The sequence below is a fragment of the Moschus berezovskii genome, chromosome 16 (assembly GCF_049115385.1).
Source record: "Moschus berezovskii isolate FMDL1 chromosome 16, NW_MosBer_1.0, whole genome shotgun sequence".
In the NCBI taxonomy this organism is placed as follows: Eukaryota; Metazoa; Chordata; class Mammalia; order Artiodactyla; family Moschidae; genus Moschus; species Moschus berezovskii.
Window position 1 is genome coordinate 57291334 of NC_142475.1, and position 20062 is coordinate 57311395.

The 20062-nt window shown below is 42.2% G+C and overlaps 1 protein-coding gene across 3 annotated transcripts in view; it reads right to left on the reverse strand.

Annotated features, from left to right (window-relative positions):
• Window positions 1–20062, reverse strand: part of KHDRBS3 (KH RNA binding domain containing, signal transduction associated 3) — a 162092-nt gene that overhangs the window by 74504 nt on the left and 67526 nt on the right. For 2 of the 3 annotated variants that reach the window (XR_008686709.2, XM_055432116.2), the window contains exons 3-4: window positions 8732–8848; window positions 3003–3149 (exon numbers count right to left, since the gene is read on the reverse strand). Coding sequence is in view for 2 of the 3 variants with exons in the window: in XM_055432116.2 (XP_055288091.1) it covers window positions 3003–3149; window positions 8732–8848 (264 nt within the window). In the remaining variant the exon portion in view is untranslated. The remainder of the gene's footprint in view (window positions 1–3002; window positions 3150–8731; window positions 8849–20062) is intronic. The other variant, XM_088844846.1, reaches the window with a different exon arrangement.

A 20062-nucleotide genomic window follows, 5' to 3' on the forward strand; every position in this document is an offset into this window, starting at 1 on the left:
GAAGGGGACGACGGAGAATGAGATGGTTGGATGGCATCACCGACTCTGTGGACATGAGTTTGAGAGAACTCCGGGAGTTGGTGATGGACAGGGAGGCCTGGTGTGCTGTGATTCATGGGGTCGCAGAGAGTCAGACACGACTGAGCGACTGAACTGAACTGAACTGAAGATTGTAAAGTAAACTTTAGGATATAGGTGAAATAAAGACATTTTGAGGAAAAAAGAACAATTTTGCTAGCAGACCTATGTTACAAAAAAGACTAAAGGAAGTCCTTCAGGCTGAAAAGAAGCAACATCACATCATATGCCAATTCTATCTGCATAAAGAAATAACAGCACCAAAAATAATAAATGTGAGTGTTAATGTCTATATAAATACTGTACTACAAACCAATATCCACCATGATTATAGATGTAAAAATCCTTAAACTATTAATAAGCCAAACCCAGCAACATATAAAAGGGACTATATAGCAAGTTGGTTAAATCCTAAAACCAAGTAGTATTTAACCTTAGACTTCACAGTTGGCTTGACATCTGAAATCAACTATGCAACACACTAGGATTAACAGAATAAAGGAGAAAAACCACATGATCATCTCAATGGAGAGAAAAAAAACATCTGGCACAATTCAACACCCATTTGTGATAAAAACAAAACCAAAAAACCTCTTAACAACTAGCAATATAACTTCAACATGATAAAGGGTCGCAATAAAAAAGACCCTACAGCTAACATTACACTTACTGGTAAAAGACTGAAAACAAAAAAAAGACTTCCATCTTCATGTCTATTCAACAAAGCATTGAAAAAGTTCTAGTTAGTGCAATAAAGAAGACAATAAAATTAATAAAAAATGAAAGGCATTGGTAGGAAAGGAAGTGAAGCTTCTTTAGTCACAGATCACACGAGACTCTGCATGTCCTTGTGGCCACCCACACGCTAAAACTAACACACACATCCAGCAGGTCAAATAAGACCAACTCCATTTCTGTACACTAGCAACCATCTGAAAATGAAATTCAGAAACACAGGAATATCAAAAAGTATATAATACCTACAAACAAGTTTAACAAAATAAATACAAGACTGGGATCCTGAAAACTATAATACAACACTGCTGAGAAAAAATTTTAAGTATCTTTTTAAAAAACAGAGACATTTCAAGTTCATGGACACAAAGATGTAATGCTGTTAAAACGGAAATTAAAATTTTTTTTTGGTAGAAATCCACAAGCTGAATATAAAAGAAACATAAAAGTGCAAAGCAGCCAGAAAAGACAAAACAACTTTGAAAAAGAAGAACACTGTTGCAGAACTTACACAACCTGGTTTTCAAAATCTGCTCTAAGGCTGAAGTAATTAAGAGCATGGTCCAGGCATAAGGACAGGTACATTAATCAATGGAACAGAACTGAGAATCCTGAAATAAATTCATATATTTATATGCAGTTAATTTTCAATATTGGTGCTGAGGCAATCCAACAGGGGTAGAATTGTCTTTTCAGTATATAGTGCTGGGGCTACTGAGTACCTACATAGAAAAAGATAAATTTAGATGCTAAATCTAATGCCATACACAAAAATTAACTGAGTGGATCACAGACTTAAACCAGAGAGTTAATACCATAAAATGTTAAGAAGAAAACACAGCAGAAATTCTTTGTGACTTTGGCTTAGGCAAAGAGTCTTCTGGCCTGCTCAGGTTCAAGGTGAAAGAAGTTGGAACCTATGTCTTGGTGGAAGAGTGGAAAGAGAGAGGGTGGAGGTCTGCCGTTGCCACCTCTGGAAACAGAGTCTCTCCTGCTTTGCTAAGCCGGCACTCCCCAGTCCACACTGAATGACCACGAGGGGAGTAAACCCCTCCTTTCTCTTGTCATAGTTGCAATTTTAAAGTCATTTATATCAATATCTGATTCTAACCTGTCTCTCCCATTACATAAGCCCCATAAGGGCAGGGACTATACTATGTCGTTTATTGGTTTACACGTGTCTATCAAATAGAAAGCACTCAAAAACTTTGTTTTTAAACTAAATGAATAATAGGATCATCTTAACTGGCTTGACAGAACCAATAAAAAGTTAACTATATTAAGTTCCCAAATTAAAGTACTTAATCCAATCTTATGCCCTGGTTTTTCCAAGGCAGTAATGATTTATAACATGCTTTCCCTACAAATATGACGGCTTCCTCACAGATAATGTAATTATGACACAGGCTGCAGTATGCAAGTCAATCTACTGCATCTGCTGAGCATGATCTGATCCCAGACAGCTGTTGGCAGAGGCGACAGTTTCTCTACAGTAAACTGTCTGAAGAGGTTCAATTTCTGTTTTTTTAAATCTAGACAGGTCCAAGTTATTGTTTTTTAAATCTAGAACATGCAAATTATACAGAAGGCCTACATTAACTCTTGTAGCGGAAACAGGGATATATTCTCTTTAAATTATCAGATTCTCAGCAACGTCATGTCTGAAAAGGATTAAAAAGACCACCCGTTGTTAAAACATGAATGTCCGCACAGCACCCTTCCTCTCTGTGCTCGTCTGCTCGAGTCCATCACTCTGATCATGCTACACAGAAATCGTCTGCATCCATCCCTTCCCTAAACCACACAGCCTCGAGGCCAGGGCTGCACTCATCTCACGCCAGCTCCAAGCACAGCGCCTGGCTTGTGGCCAGCACCAACGAGCTCGTGCTGCATAGCAACAAACCTGTGAGGTGACTTCAGTGTCACAGAAAAACTTAGGACTTATGACCCAAAACAGATACCACTGACTGCTCTTCAGCTTTCTTGCTGGGTCACCTGAGCTGTATTGCCTCATCTCTTTCAAAATCCTGGCCTCACAGAAAAAGAAGGAATGATGCCAAGTAGTTCACAGGGACACTTTAGCAGATGAAGCGCTATGCAAATAACAATTACTGATAAGAATTATCCAGGATTAAAACAAAGGAAGGACTTTCAAGTACCAGTTAATTATCAAGAAACATTGTACTAACTGGAATGAGGAACTTTTTGATTTCTTCCAGAGCATGCCCCATCCGGGCATAGGCTTCTGCTGGGGGTGCAAAAACTTCAATGAGAACGTGGAGATCATCATTGAGATGGAAGTACTTTGCTTCTCCACTTTTCCTCAACTCTTCTTCCTGAAGAAAGAAAACTCATGTTTAAAAGGGTGTCATTGTAAGAAAAGAAAAAGAAAATATAAACTACCAAGTTTATTTTGCACGTGGTGGTCCTAAAGATTCACTCAGCAGCAGACACCACCCGAGGAAGTACATTTAAAACATACACATGATTCTGTCATGCCCAGGGCCTTTATCGAGACTCCATAGGTTTCCTGCTGCACGGGAGGAAGCCTCCAGTCCTGCCTCTGGCCCGGGAGTCCTCCTGCTGTCTAGCCAAGGCCATGCGTGCCGGCTAACTCTCTTCACCCCCCCAGCCTAGCTGGCTCACCGCCCCCAGGCACCGCAGAGAACTCTGTGCTTCTCAAACTGGCCACCCAACCAGGCCCGCGTCTGCGCTGGTTACGCTGTGCATTTACTGCTATCTAAAATACTTCACTGTTGGTCCATTTTCTAATCTCTCTAACTTAAAGTGGTTGCCATGGAGCAGAACCCATGGTTGTCTTGTTTCACTGCATGCTTCTTTGTCTAGAAAAGCACTTGGTAGATAGTAGATGCTCAATGAATATTTCTGAATGAGTAGGTAAATATTATTCATTTTTACATTCATTTGCTCATTCATATAGTCATTCAAAAATATATCTACATGACAGGCCCTACACTCTGAGAAGAAAACAGTGAATAAAATAAATGAAAAATTTTATATGATTTTATTTAATTATGAGAATCATTTAAAAAATTTTTGGTAGATAAAATGAAATTCAGGGGAAGAAAATAGGGGGGGGCAGGACTCAGATCATAAAGGAACCACTAACTTTGCTCCATTAGCTTTTTCAACAAGCCTTCATTAGAGCAACAATTACAGAATCAGATTCTTCTAATAGTCTTTGTTCTCAACATTAAGATCAGACAGACACACAAAGATTAGTAGGAACCTACAACCGGAGAGATTTCCAAAAGGCAGGAATCCCTGCAAGCTGCTCCAAAAAACCTACCCTGTAAGAAAGCGAGCCCAGGGATTGCTGGCAACAGCACCTGCTGGTCCTGGCATTAGCCAAGAGGCCAAAGAGGCACACACCCTGGATCTACGGCTTCACTTTTGTTAGCTGAGTAATCTGAATTCTCATGAAGAAAAGCAATCAAAATACAGAGCACAAAAAGGGCAGGGGACCTAGAGCCAGACAGACCTGAATTTTAGCCATGCTGGTCAACCTGGGTGTGAGTCTGAACAGATTATATGGAATCCAACACTTAATTTGCAAAATCAATTTGGTGTCAGGGCTTGCCTCATAGCTCAGTTGGTAAATCATTTGATTGCAATGCAGGAGACCCGGTTCTATTCCTGGGCAGGAAGATCCCCTGGAAAAGGAAATGGTAACCCACTCCAGAATCCCACAGACAGAGGAGCCTGACAGGCTATAGTCCACTGGGTCATAGAGTCAGACACGACTGAGAAACTCTCACTATGTATATGAGTGCAGGCCCTCTGAGATGACTAAAAAGGCAGCTTGGGTAAAGGCTGGCAGAGGAGATGGTGGACACAGTGCCCAGGACGCTGCCTTGTGTACGGCAGGTACTCAGGAAATGCAAGTTTCCTTCACATTTATGGAAAGTGGACCAGAGAATGAAAGAAAAGAAGAAAATTATTTGAAGGGAAAGCAAATATAAGCTACCTATGCATTTCCTTCAAAATCTGTCAAGTGTGAAAAGGACTATTCTTTATGCCAATGGTGGACTAGTTTGTGTCCTAATCAGAATATTTTCATTATTTGATCTGACACTCTGCCCTTCAAAGTTAAGGTCTTAAAAATTGGATTCTATGCCCGGTAGTTCATCTTTGAAAACATGAACTACTGAAGTAAACATTTCTTATCTTTTTCTAATAATGACACCAAACTAATGCTTTTAATGAGATTATAATTGTTGATTCACAGGCAAACATTTTCATTTCTATTACAACTGAAGCTGGAACAGGGAGGCTTTCTGATCATAACCACAGCTGTCCTGCAACTCCACAGAGTGAGCGGTTATTACTGGGTTTCTTCTTGGGTTAATGATGAGAGGCAATGCTCTGTTTAGGGAAGAACACAGACTTTATTGAGTTCTGCATTTAAACCCCAAATCCAACAACTGGTCAGGTTATTTTATCTTTATCTTGAAGAGATGATTTTAAAATGAATGATAATAATGTAGTACCTACTGCTCAAAGGGTTGTTGTAGTAATAAAGTAGCCATTGTAATAGTCATTATGAGTTATTAGTAATAAAGGTGTTGGAGTCATTCAAAAGACATCAGAAGTCTTTAGAATTATGCTTAAATTAAACAGCACTCAAATGATAAATATAGTAATGAGTTATTATAACATAATGATAGTATTAATTATTGCATTATCCTATAGCACAGATGATGTGGGCAAAACATTCAGCATATCTGGCACAAACTGAAGGCTCCAGAGACCATAGCATTTTAGTGATTATTATGCTACATAACCAGTTGATACATGTCAGTAATGAATCCTACAATTTTATCAATATAGCAAGTACAAGAAGAAAATGAATTATGTTCACATTAGAACTTAAATGATGAACACTATGAAAATCTAAAAGAATGAGACTGTAATGCTAGGGAATGGAAATCTCTTTAGAAATAAACATTATTAATGGAGGACTTCTCTAGACTAAAAATCAATGAAAAGGATAAACTGAAGTTAGGCAGTGAGGATCTGACTACTACCTGGCAGATGGGACACATCTGTCACTGAAACGATCACTGTGGTTACCGTCAGGGAGACTCTTCTGAAGGTGTAAGCCATGGACCACACACAGTATGATGGGCTGGAAGGAGATGAGGTGGGCAGGGTGGGGGTGAAACGGGCTCTTTCTACTGCACTGAAGAATTCAAAGACAGAAATGGCAGACTCAGGACTTGACATGATCAGTTCAAGGCCCAAAGAGCCAGAAGTATCCCAGAAGGTTTCCCTGCTGTGGCCACAGGCTGCTGGATCCAAGAGACCAGGCAGAGCTCAGGCATGTACAGCTGAATGACCAGCAGACTGCTGGCCATCCCTGTGGGGGACTAAGGACAGTGTCTGGAGGATCATGAAACCCTGAGAGCTGGATGGGCAACATCTGGAAGGATCCGAGAAACTGAGTACAAACACTGAGTCCCACTGAGCCTTCCACACTGGCAAAAGCCTGTCTCAAACAGTCAAGGAAGCTGCTTAAAAAGAGACGACAATTCTCATGCTTTCCTTCTACTACCCTTTATCACCTCCTGGCCCAAGACTGGATCCCTGCCTGCCCCGGGGATGCAGAAAATAAGAGAGCTGAGCTAACTCTCGAGGAGAAGGCTGCACGAGGACAGTAACTGTAGGATTCCTGGTGTGTGTGTACTAAACATTTACTCCCAGTCTTTGCAACCAGGATCTGGGAACTTTTACTATAATAAGCGTATGCTGAAAAGGAGAAATACTCATACAGTTTGAGGACGAACAGACTCGATTCTGAGCAAATGCTGCTCTGCGAAAGGCCACCAATGACACTGGGGTTTATGCGGTCAAGAGATAAAGTGCTTCTGGTCCTGATCCCTTGACAGTGGGCTCAGTAGACTATGCTATGTCCTCAGCTCCTAGGTGCCGTGATGGGATGTAAGCAATCAGCATTTGAAGAATCCCCATACTGACCCATGACTGATGTGTTCAAGGACACAGAAATGAGAGGATTTGTGAAGGGGTGATACCTGGTCTGGGAAAGAGGCCCAAGTGTGTAATAACAGTGAGTCCCATGCGATGCCTAGCATGCCCTCTGTGACTGGGTAGCCCGAGGGACCCACTGCAACAGATGTTAAAGCACCTCACTCCCAGCCCCCTCAGCACGAACGTGACTGCACCACACGGACTGCCCTCACAAAGGATTCCTGGCTCCTGTCACTGCTGCCTGTCCTAACATGCCAGCAGCAGAGAACAATCACCAGCTCTTAAAATGGCCACAAGATCTGGGAGGACCACCAAGCGTGGTTAGCGAGCTGACACGGTTTAGGATCCCTCTGATTATACCCAGCCAGGCACTTGCTCCTTGGATGTACAATATGGTTAAGGACTTGCCTCCCCTGCTTCCTTCTTCCTGTAAAACCATCTGTGGACTCCCTCATCACTGGCACAAAACATTGCTTTTCAACAAGGAAGGCCCTTAATAACAAACAAGCAGCACAAAGTTGATGGGTTTCACTGGTCGTTATCATGGACTTCATTACCAGATGGCCTTCCTGAAAACTTAATTAAAACATCAGCAAAGATGGGATACCTTCCAGTAAGACATACACAATTTCTGACCAACTGGCCCATATATGGTTCCATGTACTCCTCCTGCCAGAACAGGTGAGTCAGGGAATCAGAGGAACATCATTTGTCAACAGTGATGCTTCATGAGTAGTTCACCTGACCTGGCGTGCATCAGAACCCCTTAAACACCTATTAAAAGTTCATTTTGAGGTTCCACAAAAACAGGCTGAGCACAGGACTATATTTTAAACAATATCTCATATGACTGTGATATGTAGCCATGTTTTAATAAAGTAATATAAACTCCACTGATAAACCTGGACAATAGATTTAAGTTCTCTGAATCTCACTTTTCTGACATAAAATAAAAAAAATATTATGTACCTGTCGTCATTTTTCCAAGGATAACATGCAGTAATAATACATGTAAGATGGTGCAGAGTATCTGATTCACAGTGACTTTTAAATAAACAAATGGTGGCTTTTTTTTAAATTATAAAACTATTATTTAGATGGACTTTTTTGTGAGGAGGCTGAATTTTGTCTAAATATGCTTTTTGTCTGACACAATAATCGTTCAACTTTTCACGGAAAGTGATCACTGAAAGTGGATTTCATTCTCAGTAATATAAATCTTTTAATAATGAGAAAACAACAAAATAATAATAGAACAACATGTGAACATTTCATTCAGAATTGTTATATTTAAGAAAGTGATCAATAAAAATGATTCAGTAATTTTAGTTTATTAAGAAAAGAGGCAGTCATGTGAATACATCCAAGTAGAACAACTATGTGTCAGGTTAGGAAGCAATTAACAAAACATTCATGATCAATTTTAACTTGATAAAAAAAAGGATGGGGTAACAAAACAAGGGCAAAAAGAGCAAATAAAAGCATATACTTCAAAAACTTAACAATACGTAACACGGGCATAGAAAAGAAGACCTGAAGAAACTAATCTAAAATGCAAATAGTGACGCTTAGACTTTAGATAACTTTTCTCCTCATGATAATTTCAATAAAACTGCACTTTCTAGGAGGTATTGCATCTAGAATCCAAAGCATGGTGCTACTATTTCACTCTATAAAGTAAAGTAATAGTCACAGATTTTGGTTTAAGACACTACAGATTCTGAAACTGGCCTGAGTGACCCAACTTTCTGAATAGTGTCACAAATACATCACCATATATAGCATTTTCATATAATTTCACTTGGGATCCTAGTTAGCTTTTAGTAATATGTTTTAATACCATGGATGATCTAAAAGTACATTATATAACTTGACTAAAACGGCAGCCATTGTTTATAATAATCTTTACCTTTGCCTTGTCTCTCATGGAGCCTTTTCCAAGGATGGACATTTTTGTCAAGGTTTCTTCTTGTAAACGCTTCAGAGAATTTCCACGTGGCCCCAAAAGTTTTCCCACAAAGTTGAACTAGGAAAAATAAAAAGAAAAAACATTTTGCAATGTTCATATCTGAAGAAAGCACTTTATTTCCTAAATTTTAGTATGCTGCACATCACTGATTAATGACAAATAATTTAAGTTCCTGCTATAGCATTGACCTATAATGTTTCCCACAAACTGCATAAAATAGGGCTAAAAAAGATAAAATTTCAAAAAACATGTATTTCTTCCTAGGAAGTCACTCCAGTGGTGACTGTATTTGTTACAAATTGTAAGTGAAGTTAATTCTCAGAATTCCTCAGTTGCCATCCTGACAATTTCAACACCCATTCAATACCAACCACGAGCAGGCTGGGGCAAACAATACCAGGTGTCCTGTAAGGTGCTCTGAACAGTCGCCACGAAGCGCCTGCGTCCTTCCACATGGCGAGCACTTAGGCCTTCATTAATCAGCACTGACTGCTGGTCTAGGTGTCCACCCATCCAGTCAGCCTAGGTGCCCAGGGCTCTACTTAACAAGCAGAGTAGCAGCGAATTAATCAGGAGTACTACAGACTGAGGACTGTAAAACCTGGCTGTCCCATTTTTCTGCTGAGACCCTGGCTAGGGGTAACCAGGCCCTGGTATCCTCATCTGTGAAATGGGAATCATAAATGGCAACAGGACCTCCCCTCACAGGGCTATTCTGAGGATTAAATGGGTCCACACAAATAAATAATTTAAAATAATGCATGGCACATAACAGACAATAGATACAACTGAATGAACTAATTATTGTTAGGAATTTTACATAACTTTTAAAAGCTTTATGGCAATTAAGAATCCTGCGTGCTTTCAAATAGAAAATCAGCCCTACTTACCAAGAGAGAAACTTCTCTTTGGCAAGATTGTTGATTACAAACTCATGGAGTTGCAGTTTTGATATCAGCCACATTCCAGGAGTTATGCCACTGCTGTGCAGTTGCTGTTTTTTAAGACAAAATCGCTTCTAATGTCTCTATGGTAATTGAAGCAATTTTCCTGAAATATGTACTTTAAAAAAAATAAAAATGGTACTTTTTTCCTAGCCCACTTTCTATCTTATTGGTCTTTAACAAAAACTAAATTCTCTATTTTTAATCTTTACATATAATTACTTTTTGCTTTTTAAAATTTAAGTAAGTTACTTAAAAACTATAGAGGTGAAATGTACAGAGTTTAAAATATCAAACACTACTACAAAGTGGGGGAAAGAAATCAGTGTCTCGGCTCACCCTCCTTATGCTTGTTTCCCACCTCCTCTGCTTTATCTTTCTGGCAGTTCCCCGGTTTGGACACTGGGTCTCCTGAGTAGGGTCTAAGTTTCTCTTATTCCTCCTTCCTTCATCTCTCTGTTTTACTTTCAGGGAGATTTAATTATATTTCCTACACATCCACTGTTTTTTTTTCATTTCTGCTATCAAATGTTTTAACTGCCAACAGTATTTTTCTTACACTGGTTCCTTCTTTATGGCATTTTAAAAATATTTTATGGAAGTGATGTGAGTTCTTATCTTTCTGAGCCTGGTAATGGCACTAGGTGCCCCACCCCCACACTGGGGAGCTTCTAGTAACAGGATGTGTGTTTTCCACTGATGCCTCTTACCCTTTACATTTTGAGAATTTATTTCCTGCTACAGTATGGCTTTTCCTCACATGACTGGTCACCCTCTGCTTTTTGTTTTTAGAATTTTTAAATTGAAGCTAAAATGCTAACTGGACTTTCTGCTTTTGTACATGCATGCAATCTGACAACCGCATGTAACAATTCACTGCGACACAGCAGCCCAGTTTTATCACCCAGAGTTACTCAAACATCAGTGTCTGCATTTCTCTTCTCTTGTGCTAGGCATTTCCCTGAAGAGGAATTCCCTAATTTCCTAGGAGGAGGAACAGGGAGAATCTCGCTATAAAGCACACACACCTCCACTTAAAGGGACACTTCCCTCATCTTCAGTGAGCTCCTCCTGGCAGCGCTGAGCTCCATCCATCTGGGTCTCAGAGCCAAAGCGTCTCTAGCTCAGACTCTCAGGAAATCCCCCATCCCCTGAGAGGGTGAGAAGGGCAGATGCCGGGTTTGCTCAGCTGGGAAGAGCATCCAGAGGTCTAATAACCTCCATGCAGAGACTTCCCACCACATCCTCTTGTCAGTTCCACCCCGTCAATGTAGCTCCACCATAACTGTTATCTACAATTGCCGCGTCTTCTGAAGGTTTCCACACTAATAAGCAGCTTTCTGGTTGCTTTCTCCTCCCCTGCAAGCTCAGGATTCTGCCTTCTCTGGTCTCCTAAGTTATCACCACTTATCCATTTATTTTGCAACCACCAAATTTTACTAACATCATTTAACTAAAGTTGCCTCACATGTCCATTCTTAACTTCACAGGTCTGTGCCATTTTCACTCATTTATATTCATTTTTGCAGGTTTCAAGGAGAGCATAAAAATGAGTATTCAAACAGCCACATTTACATCACGTCTGTAATAGTTAAATACCTCCCAATTAATAAACTTAAGAGACCTTCAAAGCATCCAGCACAAATACCGAATTTCACACTGTGGCAACGGAAGTCCATGGAACATGATTCACTCAAGTCATTTGACAACACATCAAACCATGAGATTCCAGCACTCCTCTTACAGGCCCTGTGCTCCCAGGGACCAGCCTCGGGTGAGACACACTCAGGAGTCCGTCCCTTCCCATCCCTCTCCTCTCTGCCAATGTCCCTCATCCCTCACCTTCTTGGCTTCACCCGCTCTCCGTCCGAAGTCTGACCTCTGGGACACCTGCAGGCCTTGGGCTCAGCACTCTGTCACCTCAGCCCTTCCCTGAGCTTCTAGAAATCCTCCCAAATAAAGTCTGTCCTTCCAGAAGCCAGGGTCTATTTTCTACTTGATGGCTGTACTGGTAAGACAGACAGTAAGACCCTTGTACACATTAGTCTTCATTTTTATTAATGATTCCATCTGTGCACAGATCTGAATAGAAGGTCAAAGTGTTAACTTCCAAGACCAATGATTTTTCCCCAGATGCCAATTATTATATGACAAATATACTATCATATTACAATTGTTACAACTGTAAATAAGAAACTTCAAATGATTATACAGACGGTAAACCAGCACAGAGTATATCTAAGTTTTACCACATAACCTATTAGATCCAATAATTATGTTCTTCCTGAGTAAAGATCAAGGAAGGACTAGCTTTAATTGATTCAAACTATATTTCTGACATGACACTGGTTCATGGGGAACAATTATAGTGAAGCTATCATTTCATAAACAACTAAGACTCAAGAACATGTCACTGTCTCCATTAAAAGGTTTCCCTTAATTGGGTGCTCACCAAAAAGTTGATTAGTCTAACAAAGGGATGCTTTATTGACCTCTAACTCAACACTAAAACTGAACTTGTAATCCCTGCCAATGTAGCATCAAACACATTATGTTTCCCAGCAAATGGCACTACCATCCATGCAGGAGCTCAATCCAGAAACCTAACAGTCATTCCATAAGGGCAGCGAGGAGGCCTTTTGTACTCACTGCTCCAACACCCTTGCAGAGAGGGCATTTAATCAATGTCCGTGAATCAATTAATGGTAGCAATGTCACCTCCAAGATCTCTCTGAAACCTGCTTATTTCCCGGCAGTCCCAGCTCAACCACTAGTCTGAGTCATCGTCATCCCTCACCTCGCCCACAGCAGAACTCCATCTCTGTACCCACTTCTATCTCCTTCAAACACAGAGAGGTCTTACAGCTTTCTGTGACCCTGTTGTATGTCTGCTTAAAACAAGAGGTCTGGCTATCCTTACAGGAAACTCCTCACGGCCTGGAGCTGCCGTGCACAGCCCAGCACTCTCGTGCCCGGCTCCCCAGCCTCCCCACTCTCCTGCCTCTGACGTTAGCCCTCTGCATTCATTTCAGCTTCTCAAAATTACCGTGTTCCAAGAACTACCCAGTGCAGCTCAGATGTAGTGCTGTAAAGAACGTCACTCTCACCCTTAAAACAACAAGAAAACAGAAGCTAATGCTGAAGTGCCCAGGCAAACACTAACCCCGCATCTGGAGAGCATGCAAACACCTGCAGGGCGAGACAAGACTCAAGCATCAGCTTCTCGGGATGCAGGAGAGTTGACACTTTCTCACAGAATTTCTCTGCAGGAATCCAACAGCATCACCCCCAAGCCCCAGGTGTGCACAGGGAGACGAGGAAGACCCCTGCGAGCACCTGCCCCGGCTGGGGGCTGGACTGGGGTGGGAGCAGGCTCTGCTCAAACCCCAGAGTCCGAGCCCTCTCTCTCCTCCCAAACAAAAGCCTGAATCTGCAGGGAGAAGGGCAACAAAACCCGCTGTGCTTTGTTTTTTAAAATACTGACAAAATCAACAAAGCCTGTCCTGAGATCAGTCTCGAGCCCACAGGAAGCGTTGTTATTGCTACACACTGGTGATGCTCAATCTTGTTCCAGGTGCAGCGTGGAGAAGAGAAGAGCCAGACGACAAGAGAAGCAGACATGCAGACACAACATCTGTTCATTACTGCTAAGCTCTACTGAGGTGGACAGAAGGCAAGGACAGACAGTGTGGGTATCACGGAAGGCGGAGCAACGTCAGCCCTGGCGGGCCTGTGACCGTCAGCTTAGCTGTGTCCTAGGCAAGGATCTGGAGCAGAGAAGTTCCTGTGCTGTGAATAGCAAATGCACAAGCCCTTGGGCACTAAGGAGCTTCTCTGAAACAGGAAGGTGGCCAGCCTCCTGAAGCAGAGCAGCTGGGGCGGGGAAGGAAGAGGCAGAGTCATCCATCTGGGCAGGAACCTGGGCTTAATTTGGAGTTTAAAATCCAGAGTCACTCTGGGAGGTTTCAGCTTTTCCTTGTAAAGAACAAACACAACACACACGTGCAGGCACTGCCAGCCCTTTTCAAGATCAGCAGGCTGACAGGTCCGAGGTTGCATCCCCGACACCCACAGCCCACAGGCTCTCTTGCCTCCTGCTTTCTCCTGTCCCACTCACCAAACTGTAGTTTGAGACATTTCTTTTAGGATGTATTCCTTGGAAGAGAAATGTGTCTTACTCAACTCTGACTCAATCCTGGTCTTCGTTCTTAATAGACGTATGTGTGTATAAGTTGCTTCAGTCATGCCCGGCTCTTTGAGACCCCATGGGCTGTAGCCTACCAGGCTCCGCTCTCCATGGGATTCTCCAGGGAAGAACACTGCAATGGGCTGCCATTCCCTCCCCTAGGAGACTGCCCCCACCCCAGCCCAGGGATCTAATCTGGGCTTCCCCTGCACTGCAGGCAGATTCTTAGCCATCCGAGCCTCCAGTGAAGCCCTGGTATATTTATACACACGTGCTTACTCACTCAAGTCGTGTCCCTGAGCGCCCAACTCCCACGGTGGCCATGGGGTGACAGGACCTTGGCATGGCATGTGTCTTCTAAGATCAGAAAAGCAGAAGCTCTCAGGCTTCCTTAAAGCCTGGGCCTAGAAGTACACTTCTTGTCAGTTAAGGGAGCTGCAGGGTCAGGCCAGACTCAAGGGAAAGGCACATACAGGGTATGAATGTGGGGAGTGGCCAATGGGCGGCGGGGGTGCACTCCCACAGACAAAATCCACAAAGCAGTCATTTATCAAAAAGGGAGGCTTTTATAGTCTCACACCTCACAGTCTTTTTCCAGGCCCAGTGATTACTTCCTACCTTTCTTTTCTTAAGAGGGGATGGAGGTGCCAATCTGAGGGTAGAGACCCTGTCTCCCCTGTGTACCTCAGCCTTAGCAAAGAGCAGCATGGACTCCTGACAGGCAGGCAGCGTTTCACACACTGACAGCGAGTCCTGAATGCCAGCCAAGTTAATGTCCAAAATGCACCAATCTCTACCCAAGGTTTAATTAAAACGGACCCTAGACTGTACCACACAGGCACAGATGGAAGGAGGTGTGTTTCTGGTATATGTGCCCTAACTGCCCAATGACGTCTGGTAATTGAGCATCTTATAAAGTCTAAATGTTTATTTAAAATCCTTAAAAAGACATCTTAGAAAGATTGTAAAATAAGGAGGTACTCTAAGAGATAAACAATGTAATTTATTTCCATAGAGGTAAGTCTAAAGTTGGATGGGAGAAATGAGAGGATATAATTTTTAAAAACTTTAAAAACGTTGGACAGGAGTGTAAAGTTTATTGAAGAGCTAAGAACATGTGAGAGAGGAAAGAGGTGAGTGAGCAGATCTACAGGCTCAGTCCAGGGTGAAGGCAGACCCAGTGTTCCCTACAGATTGTAATGACAAGTGATCCAGATCTCAGGTTAGGCGGTCAAGAAGTACTCCTGGTTCGTACACTATATTTAATATGTATATAACATGAATGTGTGTGTATGCATATATATGTCTGTGTGCATGTGCGCGTGTGCACGCTCAGTCATGTTCAACTCTTTGCAAACCCCTGGACTGCAGCCCACCAGGCTCCTCTGTCCATGGGATTTCCCAGGAAGAATCCTGGAGTGGGTTGCCATTTCCTTCTCCAGAGGATCTTTCCGACCCTGGCATCAAACTTGTGTCTCTTTTGTCTCCCGCGTTGGCGAGAGGATTCTTTACCAACTTTGCCACCTGGGAATCTGATGCTAAGTTTATGCATATATTTTAAAATTCTACACCTGGCCTACCATTGGTTAATATTTCAGTACTTACTTAGGTCAAGAGATTCGTCACTAACATACCGGATACAGAAAACCAGTCCCAAATCGAGAAGACTCTCCTTACCCGCAGCTGGGTGGAGCTGCCTGCCCTGTCCTAGTCTTAGCCTGCACGGGACAGGGGGCGAGCGGCTCCGCTGTCTTCCTGTTCACGTCGACTGCATCTCCAGTGGCCCTGAAGCTGCAGTCTCTCTGGCGACAATCTTTGTGTACTGAAAGGTAAGTTAACTAGGAGACTCAATCCAAGAGCCCGTAACCAGACACATCTAGCAGCTACGTGCCCCAACCATGGAGAGCAAATGAGTGACTGAAGCCTGGCGGGAGCGCCTAGCGGGAGCGTCTGCCGTGGAGAACTCCCTCGCCACATCAGGATCCTGTCTTACTGCCTGGCGCTCACATGAGCCAGGTAACAGTACTAGCCTGAACCTGTGTAATAAATAAAGCTTAATTTCTTGGATAAGACCATGGACTCTGGAGCCAGATTTCTTCAGTTCAAATGCCTGTGACTTACTAACTGTGTAACATTTAGCAAGTTCCTTGACTTCTCTGTTCTTTCGTTTTTCATATGTGAACAGGAGATCATGCTTCCCTCCTCCTAAAACTGTAAAGAGTAACACATGAGAAGTTAAAATCAAGGCCTGAATTGCAAAAACCATAGGCTAAATACATTACAACAGAAATTCTAGCATGTTTTTCTAGCACCTGTATGTAAGGCTGGACTCACCATCCCTCTCTGGAAAACACCACCGCACATCCGCTCTCTAGACTTACTGGGGAGAAGAATTAAACTGCCAAGAAACAACATTTGGTTTGTCATCTCCACATTCACCTAATACTGCCCAATGGCAAGGATCAAAAGACAATAAATGAGGTTTGTTTTAACCTATCTTCTCTTAAAAGACCAGCTCACTATTTTCATTAGTTTTACCAGCCATTTTAGGTTCCAATAATTTAACCACTAACACAATAAATAAACAAACCCACCTTCTAGTTGGTATTCAGAATACTGATCTCATTTGAATTAAGTCAATGTCATAAATGTGAAACTCCAAATAGTGGTAAACCTAACAACAAACTGTGGACTGTTGCATTCACATGAAACAGAGCAACCTCTTTGGTAACCAAACACTTGTTTCTCAGGATACTTAGTTATTGAATCAAGCTCTAGATTACTGACAATAATTTTCATGATTCTGATAATCACCTCTAAAAATAACAATCACTTTTACATGAAAGTTCAATTTCCAACTTGAATTTAAATTAATCATTCTTAAATGTTAAGGAGTTTAAAAACAAGGTAAGATCTTTTATAATGCAGAATACTTCCTACTGTACATTCTACTTGCTTATTTATATCTGTCATAAATCCTCCAGGGCTCCCTGGGCTATATAAAGTCTAATGCACAAGTACAGTACTGAAGGCTTTCCATGATAGTCATCACAATTCCAATGACTGCCACAGTCTACATCCCATAATTAAATCATTCTGCCCCACAGTTACTCTGCCCCTCCCTCTCATCTCTGCTTGTTAACATCCTGAACTTACACTTAGGGACTACATTTAATTCCACCTGTAATTCTTTCTCCAGAAACAATTCCCCCTCACTCTTAAGTTCTCGCAGTGACCATCTACCTCTCTTATGTCAGTATGGTCTTTACTCTCTATCACTTGGAAAAAATTCACGCTGTTTCTGCTGTTCAACTGTAAATCCCTGGAGAGTAATCAGGACCCATATTTGATTCATCATCTTGCCTGCATAATGATTTCTCAATAAACACTTGTGCAATTAAAGTTTATTTTGCCCCAAATCAAATGGCACTGGTCAACATAGTTTGTATTGATTTTCTTTGCTGCAGAAATCACTGCAACGCATTAGATCTATATAAATACTATTATTTAGATTTATTACTTTGCCAACCACAAATCACTAAGCATTATCGGTAGTGGTTGAGATTATCTGGTACTGTACCATTGATTGTAATTTTAACACAGCATCTACTTTAATGGTAAATAGCACTACTTATTTAGACATCAGCAACTCTGAAAATCAATCAAGTAAAATATACAAGTAACTTCTTCAGGAGATGATATGGGGAAAATCACACATACAGAGACACATGCAAGTGATACACCATCTGAAATCATCCACTTTACGTGCTTTTTAATCTCTGTATGCTCAAAGCTGGATTATGTTCTTTGGGTGGGGGTGTGGGGATGGGTGGAAAACAAAACAAATAACACAAGCAACGAAGCCCATATATACGTAAGTTTGAAACTGTTAATCCAGAAAATCTCAGACTGCATAGTCTGGCTTCAAATGTGGAGAATGGGAAGGAGGATTTGAAAGTGGATAAGAGGATATTACGAAGGACTAGTGAGGGATGACAATGGTCTAAGTTAAGGAATGGCAATGTAATCCAGAGAGCGAGAAATAATTTATAAGTAGAAATAACAAAATGCATGTCATTGCATTTCAAGAACCAACAGGCAGAGGTAAATGAAGAAATTAATAGAAATGATGTGCTAGTTTTAGGCATGGGCTCTTAGATACGTGTGCTGTCTGTCATTCACTGACAAAGGAGTGCAGGGAAAGGTCTAGGTTTGCCCAGAAGAGGTATGAAGTTCACTTACAGACACGTCAAACATAAGAAGTCCGCAGGATAGCCATGGAGAAGGCAATGGCAAGCCACTCCAGTACTCTTCCCTAGAAAATCGCATGGACAGAGGAGCCTGGTGGGCTGCAGTCCATGGGGTCGCTACTAGTCAGACACAACTGAGCGACTTTACTTTCACTTTTCACTTTCACACACTGGAGAAGGAAATGGCAACCCACTCCAGTGTTCTTGCCTGGAGAATCCCAGGGACGGCGGAGCCTGATCGGCTGCCATCTATGGGGTTGCACAGAGTCGGACATGACTGAAGCGACTTAGCAGCAGCAGGATAGCCAAGTGGAGGTGGTGCAGTAGCTGTTTAGCCTGATGAGAGAGAGGGAGAAAGGGAGGGGAGAGAAGGAGAGAAGGGCAGAGCGACAGAAGAAAAGATGTGCCTGACCTGGTGTTAAACACTCCCACATGGCAGAGCAGGGGGCCTCACCAAGAGGGCTGCCTGTCTCCCTCTGTCACTGTCTCGGGATATATACTAAGTGTCCCTGGTTTCTTGTAATTGTGTGTCAATCCCTTGTTTTCATAAAAGTTCATACTTTGGGCCATCTACTGAATTTCTGCCATTTCACTCCTGTGGGCGGGGGGTTGGGGGGGAATCCTTGAAGAGAAGGGTTAAGCTCTGTTCACACTTCCTGGGTCCAACAATACAACTAGGCAATTTATAGTCAATTCAACCTGGAGGGCCTCACGGGGCCCAGGACCAAAATAAGCAGTACAATAATATTTGAGACACCTAAGCCAGTAATATACTGCTAAGCATTAAAATTGTTTTACCTTTAGGCTCAGCAACACACTTAAGAGACATATCCTCTATCACCTCTCAAAAGGAAGCAGTGATGGAAAAAAAAAAAAAAGACTGGTATAGGAAGTATCCATCACAGACTTCAATTTCTTAATGTACTACACTTTGACCAAAGAACATATAATGGTAGAATTTCTAGATTTTATATGTAACGAGATTGGAAGGGGGTGTTATATACAACCAAAGTTTTTAATTACTCATTTGACTCAGATTCTTTACTGTCTGAGCCACCAGGGAAGCCCATAAAAAAAACAATAAACCTCTAAAAAAAAAGAATAAATTCTTTCATGAGCCCCTGTATATGTGTGGCTGTTTCTGAACTCTACTTAATAACTCTTAAGCTAAAGGGCTACTTTCTGGATCAATAATCAAGCATTTTTTTTTTTTTATTGGAGGCGGATTATTTTACAATATTATATTGGTTGGTTTTGCCATACATTGACATGAATCCGCCCCGGGTGTACATGAGTTCCCCCTCCCAAACCCCCCTCCCACCTCCCTCCTCCCTTTATCCTCCCTCTGGGTCATCCCCGCACACCAGCCCCGAGCATCCTGTAACATGCATCGACCCTGAACTGGCGATTCATTTCACATATGACAACATACATGTTTCAGTGCCATTCTCCCAAATCATCCCACCCTCACCCTCTCCCACAGAGTCCCAAAGACTGTTCTATACATCTGTGTCTCTTTTGCTAGAATAAGGGGAAAGTCACAGCATAAGATTTGAAACTCCTTCACTATATTTTTTGAAAGCTATCATATTCACAAATATCAACTTTCCAATTCTCATGACACAGGGGTGAGTATCACAAGATCTCAAGGGCCCACAGAAGACCTCTGAGAAAAGAAAAGGAGCCTGGGAAGAGACTCGTGTCTCCTTACAAGCGCACTTCCCTCCAGCCCACTGTGAGATGCAGGCAGTCAGGATGGGAGGGGGCTGGCCTGGAAGGGGACCTATGCTCAGTGAAGTCTGTGACCACACATCTTCCTAATAAGGCTCTCTGCTCCAGAGCGGCCCTTCTGCTTCCCCATAGGGCCCCAAGATTTAATGAATACTACAAG